The sequence below is a fragment of the Canis lupus genome, chromosome 1, assembly GCF_048164855.1.
Source record: "Canis lupus baileyi chromosome 1, mCanLup2.hap1, whole genome shotgun sequence".
Lineage (NCBI taxonomy): Eukaryota > Metazoa > Chordata > Mammalia > Carnivora > Canidae > Canis > Canis lupus.
In genome coordinates, this window is record NC_132838.1 from 39,182,598 (window position 1) to 39,209,645 (window position 27,048).

Sequence of the window (27,048 nt, forward strand, 5' to 3'; positions counted from 1 at the left end):
TTGCAAAGCAATGTACCATAGTGGTTAAGAGTTCACATTCTGGGCCAGACTGCCTATGTTCAATCTTAGTCTATGGCCCCATCACCTATTAACTATATCAGTTTTGTTATCTGTAAAATGGATAATTACTATCTCATAAAAGCCCCAAGATGTGTATTATAAAGTTAATATGTATAAAATAAATAATATGAATAAGGCCCTTAGAACAGTGCCTTAGAAATCACCTATATAGTTGGTTTTGTTTTTAAAGGTATTGGATTTAAAGTAGAATTTTGTTTTTTTTTTTTTGTTTCTTTAAAGAAACATTTTTTTTAAAGATTTTATTTATTTATTCATGAGAGACACACAGAGAGAGAGAGGCAGAGACATAGGCAGAGGGAGAAGCAGGGTCCATGTAGGGAGCCTGATGTGGCACTCGATCCTGGGACTCCAGGATCATGACCTGGGCCAAAGGCAGGTGCTAAACCAATGAGTTACCCAGGCGTCCCTAAGTAGAATTTTGTACCTTGAAATATCTGCATTAGCCGTACCAGAGATTTTACTTAGGCAGTCTTCATAGAAACAACTAATAGACATTGGAAAATCATTAAAAGCCAATGATATTCGTTCTAGATGTCTTTATACATGTAAAGGAGAGGTTCTTTGGCTTTGGTAGAAAATGAAAATTTTGACAAGTAAAATTCTGTATACTAGTTTTTTTTAATCAATATGTTCCATCAAGCTTCTGTGGATTTTTTTTTTCTTTTAAAGAAAGTTTAATTGGGAGGAATTCATGGATTTATAAGCAACTACAACTATCTGCTAGTCTTTTATCATTACTTTGTTATCATGACCAGTATTCTCTAAATTTTTGCGTAACAGTTATTAAGTAAAAATATATGGAGCATTTTAAGACTGAGTTCTAAATTGTGTATCTGGGCTTTTCTATTTAGAACCTGCTATTGTCTAATAATTATATCTCTAATTGTGTAATTCTTTGTTGTTCATAATACACTTTCACATAAATGTTATTTAGTCTCCCAGGTGAAATTTCAAAGAATAGGATTTTTCTTTATAAATATGTTAGACATCTGATGAATAGCTGAGTCTTTAATATTGAAATTAATATATTTTTAAGGTATATTTTTCTTTTATTATAACAAAATTATATCTATTCATTTGATGCATGTACTAGTTTAGAGAATAAAATAAGCATGGATGCATTCTAAACTAATGGTAAGGAGAATACAATATCATATGGAATGCACTAATAATAAAAACATTTCATCCTAACAATTATCAATGGTGCATCAGTATCTAAAATCCTTGAGAAAAAACTATTTGACAAATGGAGTAATTAATTCGATATTAAGATCACAGTGGAAGAGTTGGTGCCTATAAGGTACTTTAGGAAGTGACTGTTGCTGTAGCATCAGTTTTTCTTTTTTTTACTTTTATTTTTTATATATAGAGAATGCACCAGAATGCGAGTGTGTGTATGTGTGTGTGTGGGGGGGAGGGGGGGAGGCAGAGGGAGAAGAAGAGAAGCAGACCCCCCACCCTTGCTGAGTGCAGAATCAGATGCTGTGAGGCTCTATCTCTTGGCCCTGAGATTAGGACCTCAGCCAAAACCTAGAGTTGGAGGCTTAACAGACTAAGCCACCCAGGCGCCCACATCAGATTTTCTTAGGAAAAGTAAATTATTGTAGAAACAAAAACTAATTTATCCCATTATACTCTTATTAAAATATTACCTAAATATTGTGCTTTGCATATTTATGAGGCCTATAATTTGCTCAGTATGCACATGAACCGGGCATAGCTGTAAAAGAATATTTGGCCAGATACCAGCCCTCAAAAAATCTATACAGGTCTTCCAAAGATTTTGAATTAATTCACTGCACATATTTAACAAGAAAAAAAATTAATCATAATATTGGAACAAATTAGAGACCTAGGATTATAGTTTTTGTGGTAATTGCATCATATCAGCAAAATATTTGTCTTTAAATGGGTTTAATGAAAGTATACAGACATTAGAAATGAGAGTGATTTAATGTGATGAAATTCAGGACTAGAACACAGAAATGGAATAGAACATAGGCCGTTAGGAATCCTGACTGAGGGATATACTATTCTGACTAATTCTAATCCAGAAAGAGAATTGTTTTGGAATTCTGTGGATATGATGAGTCTCCTTGGGAACTCTTAGGGAACCACATTCTGAGACAAAATTTAAAAAGAAAAAAAACTGTTAATGTTCAGAGAGAAGATAATTGTTATTTGATGACCTTGAGACTGTAAAAGGAAGGATGGTCAGGAAGTGTTTTTTGTTTTGTTTTGTTTTAAAGATTTTATTTATTCATGAGAGACACACAGAGGCAGAGACATAGGCAGAGGGAGAAGCAGGCTCCCATAAGGAACCTGATGTGGGACTCAATCCCAGGACCCCGGGACCATGACCTGAGCCAAAGGCAGACACTCAACCACTGAGCCACCTAGGCACCCCAGGAAGTGTTGAATAACTTCCTAGGATAAAATTATCAATAATAACAAAGAAATTCTGACAAAATTGGGAGAGACATCCAAAGAGACTGGTCTGGTTGCACAAGGTCCTTATAATGTATTCATATATAAAAAGATTATACGGAAGGAAAGAGATACATAATCAAAGTGAATATAAGAATAATTTATCTCTCCTAATAGGCATAATGACCTAAGGCATGGGATAAATAATAAAGACAAAATAATGAATGAAAGCACTTTATTTTTTATATGTAGGGCAAGAAAGCTAGGTAGATTAATGGTAGAGTTAGAACATATGTTATTCCTCTAACTGTATAATGCAATAATGGGTCAGAGAAATTGTGTGTTAGACTGCTATAAAAGGTTGCCTCCTATAACATTATTGATTGGCCTAGGTAGGAGGAATATAGAGTGGGAACAGCTTTAAATTTGGAAATGAAAAAAGGTAAATTACATGTATTGGTAGGTATATTTTAGAGGGTAAATCACCAAGCATTGGGTGCCTTGTGTGTGCCTGGGATTATGCTAGGTATTAGATTAACAAAGATGAATAAAATGCTTGAATAGGTTACTTCAGCGGCCCAGACATAAAATAACTGACACAATAAGGATGGATGCCATTTTAGAAGCTTAAGTTAACCTATGATAGAATAACTTATCCAATCTTTCAACTTTTTTTAAAAAAGATTTTATTAAAAAAAAATAAAAATAAAATAAAAAAAGATTTTATTTATTTATTCATGAGAGACCTATATATATAGAGAGAGACAGAGACATAGGCAAAGGGAGAAGCAGGCTTCTATGCAGGGAGCCTGATATGGGACTCCATCCTGGGGCTCCAGGATCATGCCCTGAGCTGAAGGCAGATGCTTAACCACTTAGCCACCCAGGCGCCCCCTCACCTTTAAAAATATATATATATATATATATATACTGATTTATTTTAAAAGAAATTTGCATCAGGAAAATGCAAACTGATACCACAACGAGATAGCACTATGTATCCATCAAAATGGCTAAATATTCCCATAGCCTGCTGCTGGGAGTGTTAGTCACTTTAGAAAAATTTTTTGCAGTATCCACATATTCCATGACCAAACAGTTCCACTTCTAAACATATATGTATGGTAAGGCAGAATTTTAAGATGGGTCTCAAAATTTCTGCTCCCTGGTGTCCACACACCACCTCTGAGTTATTCATACAAACACTTAAATAGGTGAAGGCATTATGTAGATGTAATTGAGGTCCTAATTAGTTCACCTTATGATTGGGTGTTTATTCTCAGTAAACCTGATTGAAGAAAGTGAACTTTTAAGAGACTAGACTCTTCCTGGCAAAAGGTTCATAGCCTGAGGGTGATTCAGTGTAAGTTATTGACTCTTACAACCACATGAGACTGATTTCTACTAGCAACCTGGAAGAGCTTCAGAGCAGATTCTTCCTAGAACCTCCAGAAAGGGGCAGAGGAGTGCATCTGGCTGATGTTTGTTATTTCAGCCTTGTGAGACTGTCTAGAGGCTCTGAGTCATGCAGTGCCTGGACTTCTGACCTATAGAAACAGAGAATAAATGGGTGTTTTCTTAGCTATTAATTTTGTGGTAATTTGTTAAACAGCAATAAAAAAACTAATACAGATTTTGGTACCTAGAAGTGAGATGCTGCAGTATCAAATACCTAAAAATGGGGAAATTGCTTCAGAACGGGGCAGTGAATAGAAGTTAAAAAAAATTTAAGGAATAGGATAGAAATGTCTAAATTTCTTTGAGTAGGCTGGGAGGCTCTGGACTTGAAGATTGCTTCCATTGAGGACTTGGAAGAGAGAGAAGAACATGTTTTTGTAGCTGGATGAAGTGGTTCCTTGTTATATAATTGTGGCAAGCTTGACAGTATCTTCTGCATAATGTATAAGTGATTAACTTGGCTATTTAGCCAAGGAGATATCCAAGGAAAGAGTTGAAGGTGCCACCTGATTTTTTTCTTGCTGCTTTATAGTAAAAGGCAAGATGAGAGAATTAAATTGAAGGAAGAATTATTTAAGCTACCAGGACTTGATGAGTTGGGAAATTCCTATCCTGATCCAGCTGGTAAAAAGATTGTTTCTCAGTGTGGCTTAGAGAAAAACATGAAGGTGTGACTGATCAACTTTTTACCAAAAATCTCAGAAAGACCAAAGGTCAAAGTATTTAGTCATTCAAGGGCTTTTTTAAGAGATTGCGGGTGTGCTTCACAGATCTTTTCAACTAAACCAAAGAACACATAGAATTCTTTAAGCCACACAGTTTGAGAAAATTGTGTAGCAGAATATTGCCATCTCATGGCTTGAGAGACAGTACAAAATGAAAGGAGGCTGCCGCCAGCAGGAGGCTGATAAAAGTACGTGTTCCAGGCAAGTGCTATCTTGGATGAAAAAGGAAGAGGATGGAGCTGAGAGCTACAGAGGATTATTCTCAACCTTGAAGCTTGATTAAGAAAAATCAACATTTGCCCAACTTGATTTCAAAACTGTTAAGGACCAGTGACTCCTTTTTACTTTCCACTTTCCCCCATTTTGAACAGGAATTTCTATAACTTTTAGCCTGTTTTTGTCCTACCATTGAATGCTAGGAGTCTTGGGAGTGGATAATTTGTCTCTTTATTTTCATAGATCCACAGATCGAGTGGAATTGTGCCCAATAGCTATACTCAATGGGTGACAATCAAGACTCTCATCTACAGCAAATTTAGATTTGGGATTTTTGAGTTGGTGATATTTTAATGAGATTTTGGACTTGATATTATGAAATTGAGACTTTGATGATACTGGGGTCTGCAAAAAAAGAATTTGCATTTGGGAAGGATTTGAATCTTCAGAGGCTAAAGGGCAGGCTATTAGAGGTAGAATCCTAAGATGGTCCCCAAAGTGTTGCCCCCTGGTATACACACACCTTCTAATTATTTAACCAATTCTAATCAAGATGCTGCTGTGAAGAGGTTTTACAGATGTGATTGACAAATTAATTGTCCTTCACATGGAAAATATCCATTGGTTTTAGGATTGGATAACCTGACTTGAAATGGCAGCAAGTGCATGGGATTACCCTGGTTGGTTTGTTTCACTTCTGGAACTCAATTTGGTGTAGGTGCCTCCTAAATTATATGGGTAACTTGAGGAAGATAGGGGCTCTAATGAATATCTGAATAATGTTAGGAAGGAGTGGACTGAGGAATGGTTGTTAGGTAAACAACCAGTGTCCACTGTATTTCACGCCTTCAAAATGAAGTTGATACTCTTAAATACTTAGCATTCCCTAGAGGTCTTATAAGGTCTGTGATTCTGCTTACTACCATAATTCATTTCACTATGCTTTTCCCTCTCTTTATGCATTATAATCTAGTCACCCTGCCTTTTTCTCTCTCTCTCTCTTTCTCTGTTTTTAATGAGTGATCCTCTTTCCTGCCTGTTTGTGAACTGATCTTCCTACTCCACAGACACTTAAGATTCTCTTTCCATAGTTGACTTGTGTTTGTCATTTCTTTTACAGGTTTTTCTGTAAATTCCCCAGTCTGGGTTTGTGCCTGTTTTGTATTCTACCACAGTATGATGCTGTTTCCCTAAAATAGCACATACCATGCTTACTGTAATTGCCTTGATTCCTTGGTTGTCTTCTAGATTAGAATGTAAACTGTGTATGTTTATTTTATTTCCAGCAGTGGTCTCAATGCTTGACATTTAGTAAATACTCAAAGTTGTAGATTGATTGTTACCTCATTGCCTATGCAGAAACAGAGGGGAATCTCTTCTTCTCTAAAAGGCATGTCACTCCACAGATAATGTGGGTTACCTGGGAGATAGGCTAAGAAGGAAAGTCTTCAAACAGAAAAAAAATGAGAGTAATTCCTCCAGGCTAATTCTATGTATAATCTTCATTCCTCCCACTAATAGATCCCAAACTGGCTAGGTTGTTTGATTATCCTTGGAGTGCTATTTGGTCCTTGGCCCACATCAAGGCTTTTACATTTTTTTCCTTTTTTTGTGAAAAGAGTAAGATGGGAGAATAAAGAACTTTGAGCAGTAGATTTCTTTTTACTGAACCAGCATGCCTGGGAGATACAGCAGACATCCATCTGTAATAATTTGGCAGTGATTTTGAAGATGAAGGTTTTATTTTCCTTTTCTTGCCTTACTTTATTAGCAATAATGTACAGAATAGTGTTCAATGATATTTTCCATAGCAAGTATCTTTTTCTTAGTAATAATTTTAATAATATTGCTTCTCGGGTTTTCTTTGTTTATTTTCTCGGGTTTTATTTATTTATTTATTTTAAAAGATTTTATTCATTCATTCATGAGACACACAGAGAGAGAGAGAGAGAGAGAGGGAGGGAGAAAGGCAGACACACAGGCAGAGGGAGAAGCAGCCTCCATGCAGGGAACCTGATGAGGGACTCTATCCTAGGACTCCAGGATCATGCCCTGGGCTGAAGGCAGGTGCTAAACTGCTGAGCCACCCAGGGATCCTCATCGGGTTTTATTGTTAAGCATAATATAAGACATTGGTTTGACATAGATTTTTTTTTCCTCTTAGAACTGATTGTCAATTACGGAAGTTAAATTTTAATGGAATGCCTTTTGGGCATTTCTTTTAGATTCTTGTGATTTCTTACCTCCCTTTTTTCATATTGATTTAATTAATATATGTCCTAATATTAAGCATTCTTATATGCTTGTGAAAATTTTGACAGTCCTTTTATTATATTGTTAAATATGGTGCTGAATATATTCTTAGGACCTCTACTTTTGTTTGTGAGATTAGAATATGACTTTTTTTTTTCTAATATTCTCAATTTTGATGTCAGGGCATGTTTCCTTCCTATAATGAATTGAGTAACTTTTCTTTCTCTTTTTCTCCTTCTCACACTCCCTCTTCCTTCCTTCCTGCTCTAGAACAGATAGAGAAATTAATAGAGGAATCATCTGTTTTCTGAATGTTTTTAGAGTATACTTAAACTTTTTAGAGCTAGAAAACTTTTTGTACATAATTCTTAGGTATATTAAATTCCTTTATGTTTTCTGTACTTGAATAATATTTTTGATTCAGAATATGATCAATGTCATTAAGATCAGAGTCTGTATCATATTCTTGTGGGCTTATATTGATTTTTATACTCATCATATCCTCATTCTCTATTTCATCATATTTCAGTTACTGTGATTTGTCAGAGATTTGTGTGCGTGTCTTTTAAATGAAGTAGTTACTGCATTTATTTTATTTTTATCTTTTATTGATATCTAACACTAATTATTTCTATTCTTTACTGTTTTTTTAATCTCTTGACTTAAAGATAAATATTTATTTTAAGAATCAAAATATTTTAGGGCATGGTATCAATAAGATAAAGGCAGAGGATGGAGATTTGAGCCTAAGAATCATACGGATGTCTAGTGGTAAAGACAAGAGAAAACAGAACAATGGAAGGAGAAGTAGTGATGAAAGGCATAAAGAAAATTTTGTGGAGCTAAATATTTTTAGATTGAAAGGACTAACAAATGCTCAAAGAGCTGCTGACAATTATGTTCTGAGTGTCAACTGTGAAAGAGCTCAGAAAAGACAATAATTACCTGAACATTCCTCCTGTTCCCCAAATAACCTTTCTTTCAGACCTTATTAGAGAACTGTGAAGTTAATGTATCTTGTATGTAAGTATAACTACTAGAAGGATAGAAAGTATATAATACCAAAACTTTTAGAGGAGGAAAAAAGGAAATGAAAATAGATTAGGAAAAGAGAAAATTACAGAAAAGAGTTAATCAAGGTGGGAAAAGTAAGTTCAACTGTATCAGTAATCAAAATCATTGTAAATATACCAAATTCACTTAGTGAAATTTTGAGATTTCTGATTGGGTTAAAAAAACAAAATACAACTGTTAAACTGTTTTAAAGGATATACCTAAAGCATAATTACAGAGTTTGAAAGTATATCGAAGGGAAAAAGCACACATCTTACAACAAAATTTACAGTGTTCCTAGAAATAACACTAGCCAAAATATGTGGGGAAAATATTAAAGATCTATGTGGGGAAAATATTAAAACTGTTGAAGGAGTCAAAGACTTAAGCAAATGGAGAGTTTCATAGAAAGGAATTCTCAAGTTTTAAAATGTCACTTCCTTCCAAATTAACCTTATAAATTTAGTATTATCCCACTCAGAATTTTAACAGGGTTGTTCATAGGACTTGATAAGCTGATTATAAAATTCATATGGAAAAAAGAAAGGCCTAAAATAACTGAGATAGTTTTGAAAAAGAAATATGAGATGGTGGGACTTACTAGATATAAAAAATTATTATAAAATTTAGAAGTTAAAATGGTATGGTAGTTACAAAGGGAAGACAAATGGATCAAAACATAGTGAGCAAACTCCAAAAACATCTATGAAGAGATGTTTCCTCTTCATACATACACATACACACATACATACACTTTTGACATATTACAGAAGTGACATTGCAAACAAAAAAGGATGTAGTACATAAAAAATGCTATGATGACTCCTATCTAAATGGGAAAAAGTGATTCCTATCTCATAACTAAATCAAATATTTCAATGTAAAATGACCACACTAAAATTAAAACTTGGGAGAAAGTTATATAAGAAATATCTGTAAGATCTGGGCAGGATGTGCTTAAACAACATACACAGAAAAGCACCAACTGTTTTGGAAAGGAATAAAGGTTCTGTATAACACACTTACCATAAAGTTAAAAGCCAAACCCTATCTATCAGGTACTGCTTGATAAGAACATGAAATTCAGAATAATTTACATAATATCCTTTTATAAACAGTGACTCCCTTCCCATCCCCAGTTCCTTATGTCTTACTTGTGTATTTTATGAACATTAAGAAAAAATAAATGTTGTCCCGGCTATTAATATGACTTAGAGTACATTTTGGAGGAGAGGCACACATAATAAAAAAGATTAATAAAAATTTCTTTTGAGGGGTGCCTGGTTGGCTCAGTTGGTGGAGCATATTTGGGTTCAAGCCCATGTTGGATGTAGAGATTACTTAAAAATAAAATCTTAAAAACTCATTTTAGATAGTAAGTTTGTATAAATATATAAATAATGTCATATTTGTGTCTATATATCTTGGTATTATATATTGTGATATATATATATATATGAAGAGATATATTTCTCGCACATGCTCTATCTATAATATATGAATATAAACACAGAAACAGAGAAGCTTTAATAATTAAAAAGACATAACTATAGGCTGGAAGATATTTAGAATATACCTTATCCATACAATAAAGGACAATCTAATACAAAAAAATGCCAAAAAAAAAAAAAAAAGATGTAGTTAACAGTTGCTAATGAGTACCAGCAACTATTGTTTATCATAACATTTGTTATATAAAACACTGGCATTTTTATTCCCCAAGGTAAGATCATTAAAAACAGAACTTTAAGGAATCCCCCATATAACAGGGATAGTTCTTTGAGATGTTATTTCTGTAGTTGATATATATTGTTTTCCTATTTGTTATTCACTCTTTTACTTACTGATACTTGGTTGATATTTAATTGTTTTGATAGTCATTGATGATATTAAGGCCTCATTTCACAAGAAAGGTTAATATGATTTATTTGGACATATTTCCAAAAGCACTTAAATGCTTTCTAAAAATTGAAATGTAATTAATAATACAGTAAATCAGTATAAATGTAAAATGACCTTTGAAGATCTCTAAAGCTTATTTTTCAAGACATTTGTTACATTGTACTGCTGGGTTACAGATATGATGAAGACTTTTTTAAAGTAGTTATGACAGTTTATGAGACTACAAATAGGAAATCCTTTGAACAGATTTGTAAATTGCTTTCAGCTGTCTCTTGTTATTTTTAATAGATTTCTGGGTTCATTAATGCAAACTTAAGTTTTCTAATAACAAGACAGTATAAGGTACAGTTAATTTAAGAAGAATATCAAATACCTTCTTTTTTATTTTCTTGTGTATTAATTCATTTGGTAAATGTTAATTGAGATTCTGGTGCATGCAAATATTGTGATGAATTCTGGAGAGACATGGAAGTTATAACCAGCTAAGGAAGGTGAAATGGCAAATTATAATGCAGTGGAAAATATGATATAATATGTAGTGAAATTTTCTTAGGAAATTTTGAAGATTAACCAGCAAAAGGATGTATCCCTGTGTTTTGAGAATTTTAGGTAAAGCATTACAAAAGAGCCTTTGTGAACAGATTTGTAGGATTAGTGGGGATTTCATACATTGAGAAAGGGCAAAAGGACTTTCTATTATGTTCAGGTGCACAGCTTTGAGGAAATCTCGCATGTGTAGGGCACTGTATCTGGTTAAACATAGCTAGGTATGTAGTCCAGAGATGATAATTTTAGAAAGGTAGAAAAGGTCTACTTCATTCATGAAAGGCCTTTTTATACAATTATTTTTTTTAATTTTTTTTCTTTTTATACAATTATAAGAAAGTTATATTCTCAACCTTTTTCCAACTTTAAATCATTAAATGAATAACATTATCTGAACAAGATACATTGTAAATGGGTAATTTTTGGTTATTGTAGACCATCATATAGATTAGTTACAGATTGATGAATTTCTTGGTGTATTAATAAGGATCCAGTGCAGGACTAGAAATCACTGTAGGTATTAAGCACAAAGGAATTTAATTCAGGGATGTAGCTGTTTACAAAATACCAAGGAGTGCTAGAACTATTGAGTTTCAAGAATTATGATTACTGCCATACAACTGCCTCTCAGCACATGATTCTCAGGAGTAGAGCTTAGAATGCTGTCATAAGTACCTCTTGCCTTGAACAACACCCTTGTCAGTAAAAACAGCAACAGAAAGATGATCTGTGCCTCCCTTTTGCCTGCAAATTTTAAGCATATCCAATTGGTAGAAATTTCTTTTCATCTGGAACTCTAGCTGTGGAAGAATCTGGGAAATAGAAGTTTTAGTTTTCTAGAATCTGCAGAACAGGAAGGCATATAGGAGAATGTAGAAGAGGATGCTGAATAATAGTTGATTAAATCCAGTACACTATAACTCTACACCCTTTCCCCAGATATATGTAGCACAGAGTATCACTAAAAATTTAGGAAGTATTTGGTAGAAGATAGGAAGTCCTTAAGGTCTTCCAAGTAAGATAATGATATGATTTCTCTTGGCTTTGAAAAGATAACTCTAGTGGCAGCTAGGAATTGATTTGAAAATTTAGTAATAATGGTTTAAATTAGGCCCAAGCCTTGAGGAGAGAGAGAAAATTAGGAATATCTGATTGTTAATTAACAGTAAATTCTCACATTTTATGTAATTCTTTTGTTCATTTAATGAATTACTTATTAAGTAAAAGATAGTGTGATATTTCCTGAGACTATAAAAGTGATGATGCATTTTGTCATGTTGAGCTGATTCATTGGTGATACAGGCATATAGATGAGCATATTGGTTCATATGTCTTTATGGATTAAATACACATATGTATCTATACCCTTGTTTATGGATGATTAATTTCAACATTACGTAGACTGTATGTGTTCTTCTGTTAAAATTGTTAATAGTTAAATCTTTTAAATTTGGTGCTTGACTGTAAAATGTTTGACAGACAGCTGCTAAAGCTAAATAGTGAATAGGATATATGTATCACTTCCTAACACTTAACATGTTACATTTTTTTAAGTCCCTTAAGCAAATAAGGAAATTATTGTGTCCTAGTAACAGCTTTGTGTAGAATATCTACTTTTAAGTCCTGTAGAGGGAATTAGAATACAATTCCATTTAGTGACACCCTGAGGGAATTCAACTTAACTATCTATCTATCCAATCTATTTATTTCTAGTACATTAGATTCAGTCATACATCAAAAGGTATCTGAAAAGGTACCTTTTCAGGCCCAGTTTAATATACCATTCTTATAATATCTGATCTCACTAGTCTTTACTGAGTTTTAATGTTTTTCATATGAGTCTCAACTCTGTTACTTTAATTATTTTCAGTATAACATTATGCTTTAATATGTCAGCACATAAACTTAAATTAATTTGGTCCTGGTATCAATAAAAACTGAAGTCACCATCATTATTATGATCTATATTACCTTAAAATAAAAAATTTTGTTTGCTCACAGTTCTGTGGGTCAACACTTGGGTTGAGCTCAGCAGAAGTGGTCTTTCGCTGTAGTCACTTATGCAACCATAGTTATCTGGCTGCTCAACTGGATTGGATGATCTAGCTTGCCTTACATGTCTATTGGTTGATGCTGGCTGTGGGCTGGGCCAGATTCTCCCAACAGAAAGTCTGGGCTTCATCACATGGCACCTGGGTTCTAAAGGTATAAGAAACAGGGCAAGCCCCAAGGTGCACGTGCTTTTCAAATCTTTGCTTGTGGCAGAGCTGCTAATGCCTCAGTGGCCAGTGCAAGTCACAAGGTCCTAGAATCAGTATTGGGAGAGACTCTACAAGGAGGAGGATACAGGGAAGGAGATGAGATCTCTTGGGGGACATTGGTGAAACTTTCTCTTTTCAAGTTTCTTTGCATCTGTTTTGATCTGAACTCTTTAAATTTGAAATCTCTTTGTCCCATGGCTATTCAGTGCCATTTGTTTCATGACTACTTTTACTGGAAAATACTTTCTATCATGGCTCACTTTCTTAGAATCATTAAGAATAAATCTCTCTTTTCAGTCTTTCTTTCTCTCCTTATGTGTGTACAAACACACACACACACACACACACACACACACACACAAATACATATATACACATTGATCAGGGAGCCCAACATGGGGGCTCAGGATTCTGAGATCATGACCTGAGCCTAAGGCAGATAGATGCTTACCAACTGAACTACCCAGCTGCCCCAGATTTTTTTAACAAGGAAATAAGTCATATAACAAATATTGAAAGAACCCATTAAATATAGTAAGTCTAGTTTGTCTCAACAACCAGTTTTATATCTTGGTGACTGAATAAATTACCCACAAATTTATGATCTTACAATTCTTAGTAGTTATATTCATTGAATTGCTTTTCTAGTAGTATGTTTTGGGGAACCACATTTTCTTATTGGCCTTTCTGTAAATCACTGGCATGGTATTTTATTTGGTTGCAACATGGGATTTTAGTATTCTATTTCTATTCCCACTTGTTCAGAGCCATTAAAATTTGCTAATTAAGAAATTCCCAATTCTAATAAGAACCATTTGACTTCCCCCCTCTTCAACTGAATCGAATAATGAGGGAAGTTAAGGAGTAGAGTAATTTTTAAATGTGGTTCATTATACAAATACATGCCTGTTATTTCTATACAAAACTCATTCTAGGGACCATGATTATGTTAAAGTCTTGGTGCTGGATAATTAAGTGAACATTTTAATTAAGTTCCTTCTTAAAATGTTAAATAGTAGTTTGTTTTCACTTCAAAAAACAAAGATGCTTAACATTTTTCAGCAATATAAGTTGGTTTTATAATTGAGAAGAAAACTTAATGATGGTAGCTAATATTGAAAGAGTAAATCTAGGGAAAAGTTCCGTACTTTTTGCTGAACATTTAAGAATTTATTCTTATTTCGTTTCTCTAAATATTTGAGAAACAGCTGCAATATGCTGTTGCACTGGGAATAGAAAATATTGTATGAATATATCCAAAATCTCTGCTATTGAGATAACTTTAAGATTTTGAAGCATATTATATAAATAATTTTGTTAGTAGTAAAATCGAAGATAGGTCATGTAATTGTATTAAGCAAGTCAGTAACTACCGCTTTTGTAGAGTGAAGAATAAAAGAGAATTGCAGGGGCACTTGGGTGGCTCATCTGTTGAGTGTCTGCCTTTGGCTCAGGTCATGATCCTGCGGTCCTGGGATGGAGTCCTACATCCAGCTTCTTGTTCAGTGGGGGGTCTGCTTCTCCCTCTCCCTTTGCCCCTCTTCCTGCTCCTGCTATCTCTCAAATAAATAAATTATTTTATTTTATTTTTTTTTAAAAAGGGCAATTGCAAAGTGGTAGAAGAGATCAGGAGGTTGTGTATTTCTTTTTTTTTTTTTTTTTTGGTCATCTGGTCATTATTTTGGCTTATGCTGAAATTGTCTTTGAATTTTCAAGACATTTAGCTCTATTCATGTTTTAGTTTACAAATCATTTTGAATGAAATGGTTGTTTTATGATAGTTATTTCATTGTTCATTTTATATCTGGCTTGTTATTGCTACTTTTAGGTACTTCAGATAGTTAAAATTTGTGCTTAGTAACTCCTAAGAAATATAAAAGTCTTGGGATCATGTGAGTATTAGACTCATAATTTGTGGCTTTTAACAGTTGAATTTGTGATGTAAAGTAGTACAGTGATTGACATAGCCAGATTTGAAACACATACTAACTTTAAACTCCTCTTCTTTCTATCAAGCCATGCTGTTTATTTACTGTAACACCTTATGTTTGACATAGAAGTTGAATTTGCATTTTCAGTACATAAATCTAGTTGTATGTCATTTTTGCCTCTCCTAAATTATTTATCATGATAACCCTCTAATGCAATTAATAAAATTTACAGACATTTTTCTAATTACCTTTTTGGATATATTTTCTCTTACAGGGTTACATTTTGCCATCTGCCTTTCCAGAGTAAGTGGCTCTATGTGGGCACTGAGCGAGGTAATATACATATTGTCAATGTGGAGTCCTTCACACTCTCAGGCTACGTCATTATGTGGAATAAAGCCATTGAACTGTGAGTTTGAGCACATATTCTGTATCTGAAAGTATCAGTCCCATATAGGATATCTTTATATAATAGCTAATCAGCAGATCCATGTGGAATTAAATATGTCAGATATTCTTGATATTAAACACCGTTTATTAGCCTTTTCTAAACGTTATCCTAGTAGCAGTTTGTAAATTTAAGTGCTTTATAATACAGATAGATATGTGAACATATGCATATATGACGTGTATGAATGTACAAACTGTAGCACAAGTTTAATGAAACAGTTCTTTGGTGAAAAACACTCCAGTTTTTTTTTTTCTGTATTTTTATCTTCTGGTTATTTTTCTTCCAAATGCTGCACATGCCCCACTAAATTGATTTCACAACCCACTGATGTGTTGCCACCAATGTTTAGAAAACATTGATCTAATCCATTACTTGATGTGTTTTAATAATCAACAAATATAATGTAAATGTTTGCAATGTAACATTACAGAATTTGAAAGTTAATTGTCTTTAATTTTGATAAAATGATTGTTTTCATTTAACAGTAACAAGAACAGGGCTGGGCTGAGCTATAAGGCCCTAAGGATCTTTAGCACTAACTTTGCACTCTGTTTTAGAATCTTATCTTTACATCTCATCTCAATTTTTTCTTATATTATTTAGATGTAAAAATCAAAGGATATCAGTAAGATTCATTTTTGGTATTTCTTTTTTTTTAAAAAAATGGTTCTGTATTGTTGCATTGCACAGAATTTGACATAAAGATAAATTTGTAGCATCTCTCTTAAGTACCAGCAATAATGTATTATGGCTGGCTTTCCTTCCTGTGGCAGGGATGTATATCTCAGTTTCTTGGTACATGGTGTGTGTTTTTGCTGTTCTGAGTTGATCACAACATCCAGTGGTAGTGCAGATGTCTGTATAGTTTCACAAAGGTTTCTCATGAAGTGGACTGGCGGTGTCTCAACCCTTGGAATTTATGAATGAATAGTAAGGTGCTTATTCCTACTGTATAGGCATAAGTTCAGCTCCATTCTTAGCCGTATGACTTGTTTTTCTCTGACCAAGTACAGTGGCATTACTTCTGTTGACATTTTAAAAGAACATAATAGAATTTTTCCTATGTTTCATGTGAGCTATGGACCTGGATGAATGCCCCAATTGGAGGCAAGGGTTGAGTAAAGTAAGATAGCAATATTTTAGATGGTGCTTTATTTAAAAATATTAATTCTGAGAATTATAGTGTGAGAATAGGGGTGTTTTTGATGCTAAAATACAAAATTGAGGATTCTTGCCTATATCAAAAGTATACTTGTATCAATGTCACTGTATTTTTTTGATTCTTGTTTTTTTTTTTTTATTTAAATTCCAGTTAGTTAACATACAGTGTAATATTAGTTTCATGTGCACACCCAATATGGTATTTCAACACCTCAGTACACCCAGTGCTCATTACAAATGCACTCCTTAATCCTGATCACCTATTAACCCATCCACCCACCCATAGTTTTACTCTGAGTCCTATCTTATCCATATTAAGAACTATACATCTCTAATTAATCACTTACTGAATCTTTTCCTCTTTTATAAATGTATCTTTATTTTCCATTCATTGTCTTCATTGTGATGAATATATAGTTGAATTGAAATTTTTAATTGAGAGAAAAAAAACCCTGCTAACTTTTCTATTTTAGGTCATCTAAATCTCACCCAGGACCAGTTGTCCATATAAGTGATAACCCAATGGATGAAGGAAAGGTAGAATTTAAAAAATATATATATTTATTAAATGCATACATTTTGGTATTTTTATAAATATACGAACCGTTCCAGTACCACATACATGTACCTTGCAAAATTGAGATTTCTAATAAAGGTTGTACATCAGAAATGTTCACTGGTTTATACATTATGAAGAAAAAGTGAAAGGATTAGAATCATTTATAGTTTTAAAGAACAAAAAACCCTAAGACAAATAAAATTTAATAAGCACAATTAAAAGTTATTAATTTACTTTTGGCTTATTAAGATTTTCTGGTAATCCTGGCAAAAACTGTTTTGGTTTTGAATTATTTTTAACACTTTAGTTATACAATTTTTTGTAGCATTTATCACATAATGCCTTACATTAGAGTTGTCTGTATCTCATCTCCCTTAAACTTTTCTTCATAGATATTATCTTAGATTAATAATGTAGATATTTTTTAAAAATAATATTTCATTTTTTATATTCAAACTAGTTTCATAAATCAATATTTAGTTATTAGGTTTGTTAATACATTTAAAAATAATAAAATTTCCTTTTCCATGAATCTCTTTCCTAATTCAAATGTCTCTGAAGTAGTTCTATTTAATGATACTTTTCTACTTACTTAATTTTTTATACTAGCCTACATAAACATTAGAAAGTTTATTACTATCAGAAATCAGTGAAATGAGATTTCTAGATTTTGTGAAGGTTTTTTTCTTCCCTCAGTTGGTGGGAGTGGTCCAGCCTGTATGTTATGTTAACATTATTCTCTTATTTGCCACTAGGAAAACAAAAGGATAGCTATACTGTTTGAAGTTTGCTTGTAATCAGACAGATGTATGTTTTGAGAGAAACTTCACAGGAAGCAAGTTATAGTCACCTGTACCTCTATTTTCTTTGCTATAAAGTATTTGTTTAGAAGCCAAGACTTTGGGTGGAAGGCATGGCAAGAAGGTTGCATCTTCCCTCCCTTCTACCTGGATTCAGTCTCTAAGACATTTCAGTCCTTTCTTTGAAGTGTCTCTTTTCTATTCAATGTCATTATGACCACTAAAGTTTAAGGTATTCCAACCCATTCATGAGCCATTTCCACATCAGTCTTCCTAGAATGCTGTTTTACTACTATTGCTCTCCTGTGGGAAAGCTTTCAATGATTCTGCAGTAGCTGACAAATAAAAGTTTCCTTAAAACATGGCCTTAGGTTTCATTGTATTTCAGAACATCTTTACTTGAATGTTGTGCTGAAGCAAATAGTTTCCCAAAAGTGAGCTACTCTTTATTACCTCCATACCTCCTTTCTGTGAGTCCCTCTGTTTGGAATGCTTTCCCACTTTTCTCTCTCTGCTGAATTCCTACCCACATTTTGTGGCTCAGATTAAATGTTTATCTTTCATGACATCTTTGCTGACCATCCTGACTAAAAATGCTTTCTCTCACTTCCAAATTCATTAGCATTTTAGTTGTATGAGTTTTATAGTTTTTGTCACATATTGTCATGTATTAGAAATGTGTATATGTCTCACCTTCCCTGAACTTGAAAGACTCCTATAGCATAGAGATAATATTTATAAAGGTTTATGTTTCTCACAGCATCCAACGTATAAATAATAATGCCTCAATATAGACTTAATTTATTATGTAAATAAATTATATAAAACTGCTTATTTTCATCATAATTTTTTGAAACTTGTTATTCTCCTTAGTTCCCAGAATTAATCTCATTCAAACATTTTTGAAATACTAGAATAGATCAAATTGTCTAACCTTTGGTTTCTAATAGAAAAATCCACTTTATATCAGTGACTCTCCACTGTTTCCAAAAATCTTTGTGACAGTGTGTCGCTAAAGAAAGGTATAAGGTGACAGGGCAGGTTCCTCCAAAGCTAACCTTACAGTAGCTGCCACAACATTAAGCAAAGGTTTTAGCTAGGGAAGGTTAGGTATTAGTGTAAAATTGCTCATGATGCTAACAGTAAAAACTACCACTCACTGAATTCTGCTTTGTTTTGGGCACTGTGCTTTCTACCTCTTATGCACTATTTTATTTGATCATTTAACAATTTTTAAGTTATTTATCTGCTGTAATTTACAGATGATGAGACAGAGACTTGGTGTCATTATATGTTCCAGAGGTACAAAGCTAGATGTTGATGGAGCTGGGATTTTGAATATTGATTGCTCTGATTTCAACCTCAGAATTATTAATGTTGTAGAGTTATATTCATATTTGGTATACTTACTAATGCTTTTTATGAGAGAAAAAATAAAAGGAAACTTAGTCAACAGTATATAAATTAACATCTCTGAATTATAAAAGATTCTAATAAGAATAAACATTGAAAGAATTTCCCAAGTTTAAATGAGAGAGAGAGAGAGATTGAGAGTTCAGCTAAAGAAAAAGCCATTATTGTGTGCTGACACTTCATATTAAAAAATATACAGAGTACTGTTGGAGTACATGGAAATGAGATTGATTTACATTTGGTAGGTCAAGGAAGGCTACCCAGAGGAAGTGATAGCTAAGACAACATTGGAAGGATTAGTGGGATTGATCAGGTAAAGAGGATGACTTCAGATATGGCCCAGGTAGGAAGACAGCAAAGATAAGAGAAAGCATGAACTGAAAGATGTGCTGGAGTGTACTGGTAAGAGGCATGTGACAAGGGACAAGGCTGTAGAGGTAAGCAGAGGTCAGACCATGATAAATCTTCTAGGTCATGTTACTCAGTTTGTACTCTATCCTAACAGTTATAGTAAGGCATTAAAAAAATTTTTTTTGGCATTAAAAATTTTTTAAATAAAAGCATGAATTACATGATCATGCATTTTAGAATTGGTAAACACTAGCTATAGTCGGGAATGGATTTAAAAAGAGCAAGACTGGAGTCAGGGAGACCAGGGGACCAGAAGAGAAAACTTTGTGCCTTAAACTAGAAGAGAGGTATTGGGGGTGGGGGAAAGTAGAAAGATAATAGAGTGTAGTTTTAAAATTGATGATTTTACCTGACAAGGGAGACAGTAGAGTTAAGGATGACCCTCCCACCCCAAGGTTTTTGTCTGAGTGACTTAATGAGCACTAGGGAATACTGAGAGAGACATTGCAGTTAGGGAACACCAGAAAACGAGGGCAGGGAAAAAATAATGAATTCACTTTTAGACACATTTACATTGACATTCTTGTGGAGTAGATAAAGGGAGCTGTTGCCACTGGAATTATGGGTCTGAATCTTATGAGAGGAATCTAGTCTGGATTAGAACCTTCAGTAGATATATGAGTAAATGATATTGCCTGATAATGTGTTGAATTAGGAAAGTTTATAAACTCTAAAGCATACACAAATGTTAATTTTTATTAGTAATTTATTATGTCATATTAATGAAAATGTATACTCAGGACTTCAAAATGATACTACTTTCTTTCTCAATGATTAGTTATATATGTTAAGTCCCTAATCATCAAAGACATATAAACATGCAGTGCAGTATTCTCATTTGTCTTTCCTGTGATTGGCAATGCGATGTTTAATTATAACTTTATGCTTGAAGCATATGAATAATAGTTATCTTTATTGTCATCAAATAAATGTTTCACATAATTAATATCAATCCTAGGTCATGTGGCATTTTCTTTTCTTACAGCTTTTGATTGGCTTTGAATCTGGAACAGTAGTGTTATGGGACCTCAAATCAAAGAAAGCCGACTACAGATATACATATGATGAGGTAATAACATTGTTTTTGCTAATCAAACATTTTTATCATTTTTCTAATTCAGAGCAACTTCTCTAAGAAATTGGTGATTTTAGTTGAGGCAACTTTTGTAATTGCAATTAAAGACTTTTTTACTTTTATATAATAGATAATCACATAGCTCAAAAGATTAAAAAAGAATCTCTTTTCCACCTCTATCATTTGGCTATCCAGTCCCTTAACTGCTGGTACCAGTGTTCCCAGTTTCTCATTCTTCTAGAGGCATTCTGTCATTTACAAGCAAATTAATAAATGTATCCTAAATAAATAAATCCTATTTTTTATTATAGACATGATAGTACACCGTAGACAGTAATAGTTTTGCTTGCTTTAGGATCCAAATAAAGATTAATTGTGATTGATTGGTGTCTTCTAAGTCTCTTAAACTGTAGGCCTCTCCTCTTACTCTTTGCTTTCCCTTTCTTCATTCCTTCTTTTTTGGCCATGTATTTGTTAAAGGTAGAGTTTCTCAAAGACTAGATTTTTCTGGTTCCATCCCTCTTGTGTTTCACATCTTTTTTTTGTCCTTAGATTTTCTATAAACTGGTTTACTGAGGCTTGATCAAATTCGGATTCATTTTTCATTTTAAGCCAGACTTCTTAAATGATGCTGGTACCCTTATATCAGTTGGAGAGTTCATGTCTGTGAGGTTAGCAGCCAGTGCTGTCAAGGCCTAGATTTATCAATGCATATAGGTTGCAAAATGAAGATGTTCTGATTCTGTAATTCCGCTCAGACACTTGATAAAAAAAAGAAAACTTCTCACCTGCTTTTTGGTTAAATAGTATAGTTAATAAAGGAAAGAATAAATGATTCTTTCCTTTTATTTTAGTGTTTACTCTAAAGGAGTGTTCTGTAGTAATTCCAGTGGTGACCAATTTGTTCTTGCTTTTAGTTTCACTATGTACTTGAAAATTTAAACATTTGTGCTTCGGTACATTGAAGTTGTTGTCCTTATTGATTTTCAAATTCTCCTATTTTGGTCCATGAGCCTCCTCTTCTTGATTCCTGTGTTCTTTGGTGATAATAGTCTTGGATATCTTCCTTTCTGTTATTTTAAAAGTATAACTATTAATCTTGTATATTTTTGTTTCAAATTTAGAATAATTTTTTTTTTCTTAGGAATTGTGGCTTCTTCCAGTGTGAAATGGTATCTGGTAACTGTAATCTGGGGATTAGTAGGGTCATGATTTCTAATTCAATGATTAGAACTAGGAAGTGTATGTGGTTTTGCTTGCTTATAAGATAAAATATGTCATGTCTTTGTAATGATGCTTTCAGTTACTTAAAACAGCAGACTATATTGAGTAACTATAATAATACTTGGTATAGTTTATAAATATGTGCATGTGATCTTTGTAAGCATGGCTAAAAAAGAATGTCCCTTGTTTTCATAGCTGCATACTTTTTTTTCATACTTTCTGTTTTTAAGGTTTTTGGTTACTAAGCACTGTGTGATTCACTTATCAAGATCTTAAAAGTATTTAAGAAAAAGATCTTAAAAGTATAAAAAACAATATTTTAAATGAAAGGTCCTTTTAATTTCATTGGAAGTTTTGTCCTATAAGTCTATATTAAAATCAGAGCAGGTTTTAAAAATTCCCTTTTTTTGTTTTGCTTCTTATAAATTTAAATATTAACCTTGGCTTTAGCCATTATGGAGTCACAGGGAGTGGATTTATCCTCTTGCCTTAAGCAAATACACTGGAAAAATAAATAAAACAACATTTTTTAGAAATTAGCAGGTATTAAGAGCAAAAATTCCAACTGCTGGGGTGCTGTCCATTTCTGTTAGGAAGGACGTTGGGTTTCAGGTAGGTATTAAGGAGAATAATTACCGTGACTTCAAGTGCTTTGACGAAACCTCAGATGCGAGGCCTCTAGCCGAGGATCTGCAATTTCATATTGTTGGAGCCTTTGCTGTATCCCTGGGGGTTGCAGCTTTCTATAAATTTGCTGTGGCTGAACCAAGAAAGAAGGCATATGCAGATTTCTACAGAAATTATGATTCTATGAAAGATTTTGAGGAGGTAAAGAAGGCTGGTATCTTTCAGAGTGCAAAGTGAATTTGGAATATAAAGAATTTCTTTGGGTTGCGTTTCGTTGAAGCTTGTCACTGACTGTCCTGTGTTCCTGAGCTATGAAACACAAACACTGGGTTATGGAATAGTTTCTCTTAATAAACAACTAAAAAAAAAAAAAAGAAAAGAAAAAAGAACAGAGATTCCATAGAGGGGAGACAAACAAGGTAGCCATTTAGTTGCCTTAGCTTATGGCCTAGAGGTTTTCAAGGTCTCTACATAAAGGAGAAACCTAGGTGGAAGCTCAATAGTCTCTTTGGGTTGAGGAGACAGAATAGAGAAACTGGGTAAGCCAAGATATTTGTAGCCTATAAGGCACTATACCAAAGGACAGGGAACTACCTAGAGAGAGTGTTAAAAATATATAGGGAACCCCCCACCCTGAGTCTTCAGTAAATACTGATTAATGTGTGGGTGTGAGGCTTTGAAAAGATCCACTAGAAAGGAATAGGTAAAACAGTTGTCACAGCACACAAGGCCAAGAATAGCTCACATTTGCAATAGAGTGGAGAACACCTTGTAATGCACAGGACATCAGGAAGAGTACTCAGAAAGGTATTGCCTTAGTAGTGGGGCTTCCCTAACCCTACACTAAAGACTCACCTACCTGGATTAACAAAGCTTAAAAGCAAGCCTTGAGAAGTCTAAACTGTTTTCAGATAATACAACTATTCTAAAAGGTTCAAAAGTATTCTAAAGAATATAATAATAACCCACCATAAATTTCATAATAATTAGCATCCAGATAAAAATTTGAGGCATAGAAAGCAGCCAGAAAGTATGATGCAAAATAAAAAGAAAATCCAGTGAATAGAATCAAACTCAGAAATGACACATGATACAATTAGTAAACAAGTATATTAAAATAAATGTTACTAAATAGGTTCCATATGCTCCAGAAGGTAAATGAAAGCATAAACATGCTGAGAAAGGACAAGGAAGAATTGAAAAACCCAAGTGGAATCTCTAGAGATGAAGTAAAATGAGATAAAAAATACTCTCCTCAAATCAAAAGGTTTGATCTTGCAGAAGGAAAGATTGATGAACTTGAAGGCATAGCAGTGAAACTACTCAATATGAAAGATGGGCAGAAAAGGACAGAAAGAGTGAACTGTGGTTCAGCTTCAGGCAGACTAATGTTTGTGTAATAATCCCAGAAGAGGGAACATGGAAAGTATATTTGAAGAAATAATGACCTAAAGTTTTCCAAATTTGTTGAAAAATATAAACCCTATAAACTAATAGGGTGTATAGAGATCACAGAAGTTCTGTGTACTCAAAGCTGAAGGAAAATGAAGGAAAGCTATATAAAAGTACATATTTCAGTTACTTAAAATTAGAACTAGTGATACAGAAAATCTTAAAAGGCAAGCGGGGGGGGGGTGAAGGGAACACATTAAATACTGAGTAACAAATATAAAAATAACAGCAAATGATTTCTTTACAAACAGTGCAAGCCAGAACACACTAGAACAATACCTTTATGGTACTGAAGGAAAAAAATTGTCAACTTAGCATTTTATGTTCAAAAAATTATCTTTGAAAACAAAACAAAAATGCTTTTACACACATTAAAAACTCAAAGAATTCCTCACTTGCAGACCTTCGCAGCAAGCCACATTAAAAAGGTTTTCATGCAGTAGGCAAGTGATATAATTGGAAATATGATCTACTCAAAGGAATAAAGGACACCAGAAATGGTAGATATGTTGTAGATAGGTATAAAAGCTTTTTAATTTTTTAAATTCTCTTTAAAAGATAATCACAGGAATTAGAAGTGATAAAAATGCATTGTAAGATTTCTGACATGTAGGATTAAAATCAGACAATAGTAGCACAAAGGTCAGGAGACAGAATCTTTTTGTAAGGTTATTATACTGTACCTGAAGTGTTAGAATATTACTTGAAGGTGGACTATGATAAAGATTTATGCGATAAATCCTAAAGGAAATACAGTTACCCAAATAGGTAAGCCAAAGAGGAATATAAAATGAAATTTTAAAAATACTCAATCCATGGGCAGCCCTGGTGGCTCAGCGGTTTAGTGCCACTTTCGGCCCAGGGCGTGATCTTTGAGATGCGGAAACAAGTCCCACGTCGGGCTTCCTGCACGGAGCCTGCTTCTCCCTCTGCCTGTGTCTCGGCCTCTCTCTCTCTCTGTGTGTCTCTCATGAATAAATAATTAAAATCTTAAAAAATTCAATCCAAGGTAGGCAGAAGAGGAAAAGGGGAACAAAGAACAGATGGGGGAGATAGAAAAAAAAATAGCAGGGCAACAGATTTAGATCAGCTATGTCAGTGATCATATTAAATGCAGTCATTTAAATACCCCAAATAAATGGCAGAGATCTTCAAATTAGATCACAAAACAAGATCAGACTCTACGCTATTAGAAACCCACTTTAAATATAAAAACCCAGAAGTGTTAGCAAAAAGTAAAAGCACCAAATTAGAAGAGTGCTAAAATGGCTGTATTGATATCTGAGCACTCTCTTCAACATCAGGGTGCCATTCAAGGACATGTGGAACATTCACCAAAATGAACCTTAGTTTGTGCCATAAAATAAGTCATTATAATTTTAGAAAAATTGAAATTATTAAAAATATGTTCCTTTAATATAGAATTTTAAATTGATAAGATGATAAATTACATAGATAATTGATAGATGAAAAATCTACAAATTGAAAGTGAAACAATATAATTTTAAATGACCCATGAGTCAAAGAAGAAACAGAAAATGAAAACGTATTTTAAACTTAAAAAAAGTGGTAATATGATATGGAGGTCTATGAAATGCTACTGAAGTATTCAGTGTGGCATTAAGTGTTTGTGTTAGAAAATGAGAAGTCTCAAATCAATGGCCTCAGCTTCCACCATGAACAAGAAGAGCAAATTAAAACCAGAGTAAGCGGTAGAATGGAAATAACAAATTAATGAAATAGATATCATAAAAACAATAGTGAAAATTGGTAAACACACAGTCACAGGGATAGCAAAAAGGAGAAAAGGCATAAATTACCATAACAAGCCCGAAAAAGGAGATATTACTTCAATTTTTAGAGAAATGCAAAAAGACTGGTAAAGAAATACGTGCAATTTCATACTAGTAATTCAACAATTTAAATAAAGTGGGCAAATGCCTTACAAGACACCAAATTCCTTAAAAGTACCAAATCTCATTCGAGGAGAAATAGTTAACCTGAGTAGCTTTATATTTATTAAAGAAATTAAATTTTTAATGAAAATGTTTCCCATGAAGAAACTCCAGGCTCAGAGGGCTTTTTATTAAATAGTACTCACAGTACCCAAACTCATTCCAGAAATGGAGGAGGGCACACTTCCCAGTTCATCTTGCAAGGGCAGCATTATCTTCATATCAAAGCCTGACAAAGAAATTATAAAAAAGCTACAGACTAGTGAACAGATATGCAATAGAGAGGCAAAGTCATAAAATTTATTCTTAATAAATAATAACATAAAATGACTAAATCTTATGTTTAATAGTGCTGTGGATATAAGATCTAACTTCTAACTTCACCTGTTCTTAAGCAAACTAAGTGAAAATTTCTGGCTATATTTCTGTGAGTTCATTCATGCTCTTTTATGCTCTTGGTTCATATAAAAATGCTTTATATTTGATTCTTAATGCAGATTGCCAAGTGTGTAATTTTAGAAATTGAAGAAATTATTAATTCTCACTAGTTAGGGTTAAAACTTTAAGAGCTTCACAAAATCCCACCCCTACAACAGCCCTTCCCCCAACATTTACTTTCTACCAAGGATGTATTACTCCAGTCAAATTCATTTTTATTAAACTGGGGCAAATAGTGTTATAATATCAATTCTGAACATTTCCAATATAATAAAAGTTCTTGGTGCATTTTTAATTGTTGATTTGGTTTCTTGAGGATGATTTACATGGGTGGGAGTAATGGAAACAGAAATTCATCTTTACCCTTAACCTTTAGTTGCTTTGTGTAGCCATAGTTAGTACTTTTTGAATTGACAAACTCCCCTGGTTTTATGTCTAAATAATAGATTTTCAGTGTACTTGAATAGTATCCCTAATTTTCTACAGAAATTTTCTGCATAGGGTATTTCAATCTATATAAACTTACATTTCTGCAATGAACATTTCATTCCTTTTAGGCTATAAATAGTATTAAGATATTAGTACTCTTTTTTATAAGTAATATGTTGGCAGAAATAAAATATAGCATT

At 33.4% G+C, this 27,048-nt stretch overlaps 1 protein-coding gene across 4 annotated transcripts in view; it reads left to right on the forward strand.

The window, feature by feature from the left end:
* Positions 1-27,048, forward strand: part of STXBP5 (syntaxin binding protein 5) — a 168,151-nt gene that overhangs the window by 33,173 nt on the left and 107,930 nt on the right. For all 4 annotated transcript variants that reach the window (XM_072827159.1, XM_072827167.1, XM_072827186.1 and 1 more), the window contains exons 5-7: positions 15,128-15,262; positions 16,939-17,002; positions 20,634-20,717. In XM_072827159.1, the coding sequence (XP_072683260.1) occupies positions 15,128-15,262; positions 16,939-17,002; positions 20,634-20,717 (283 nt within the window). The remainder of the gene's footprint in view (positions 1-15,127; positions 15,263-16,938; positions 17,003-20,633; positions 20,718-27,048) is intronic.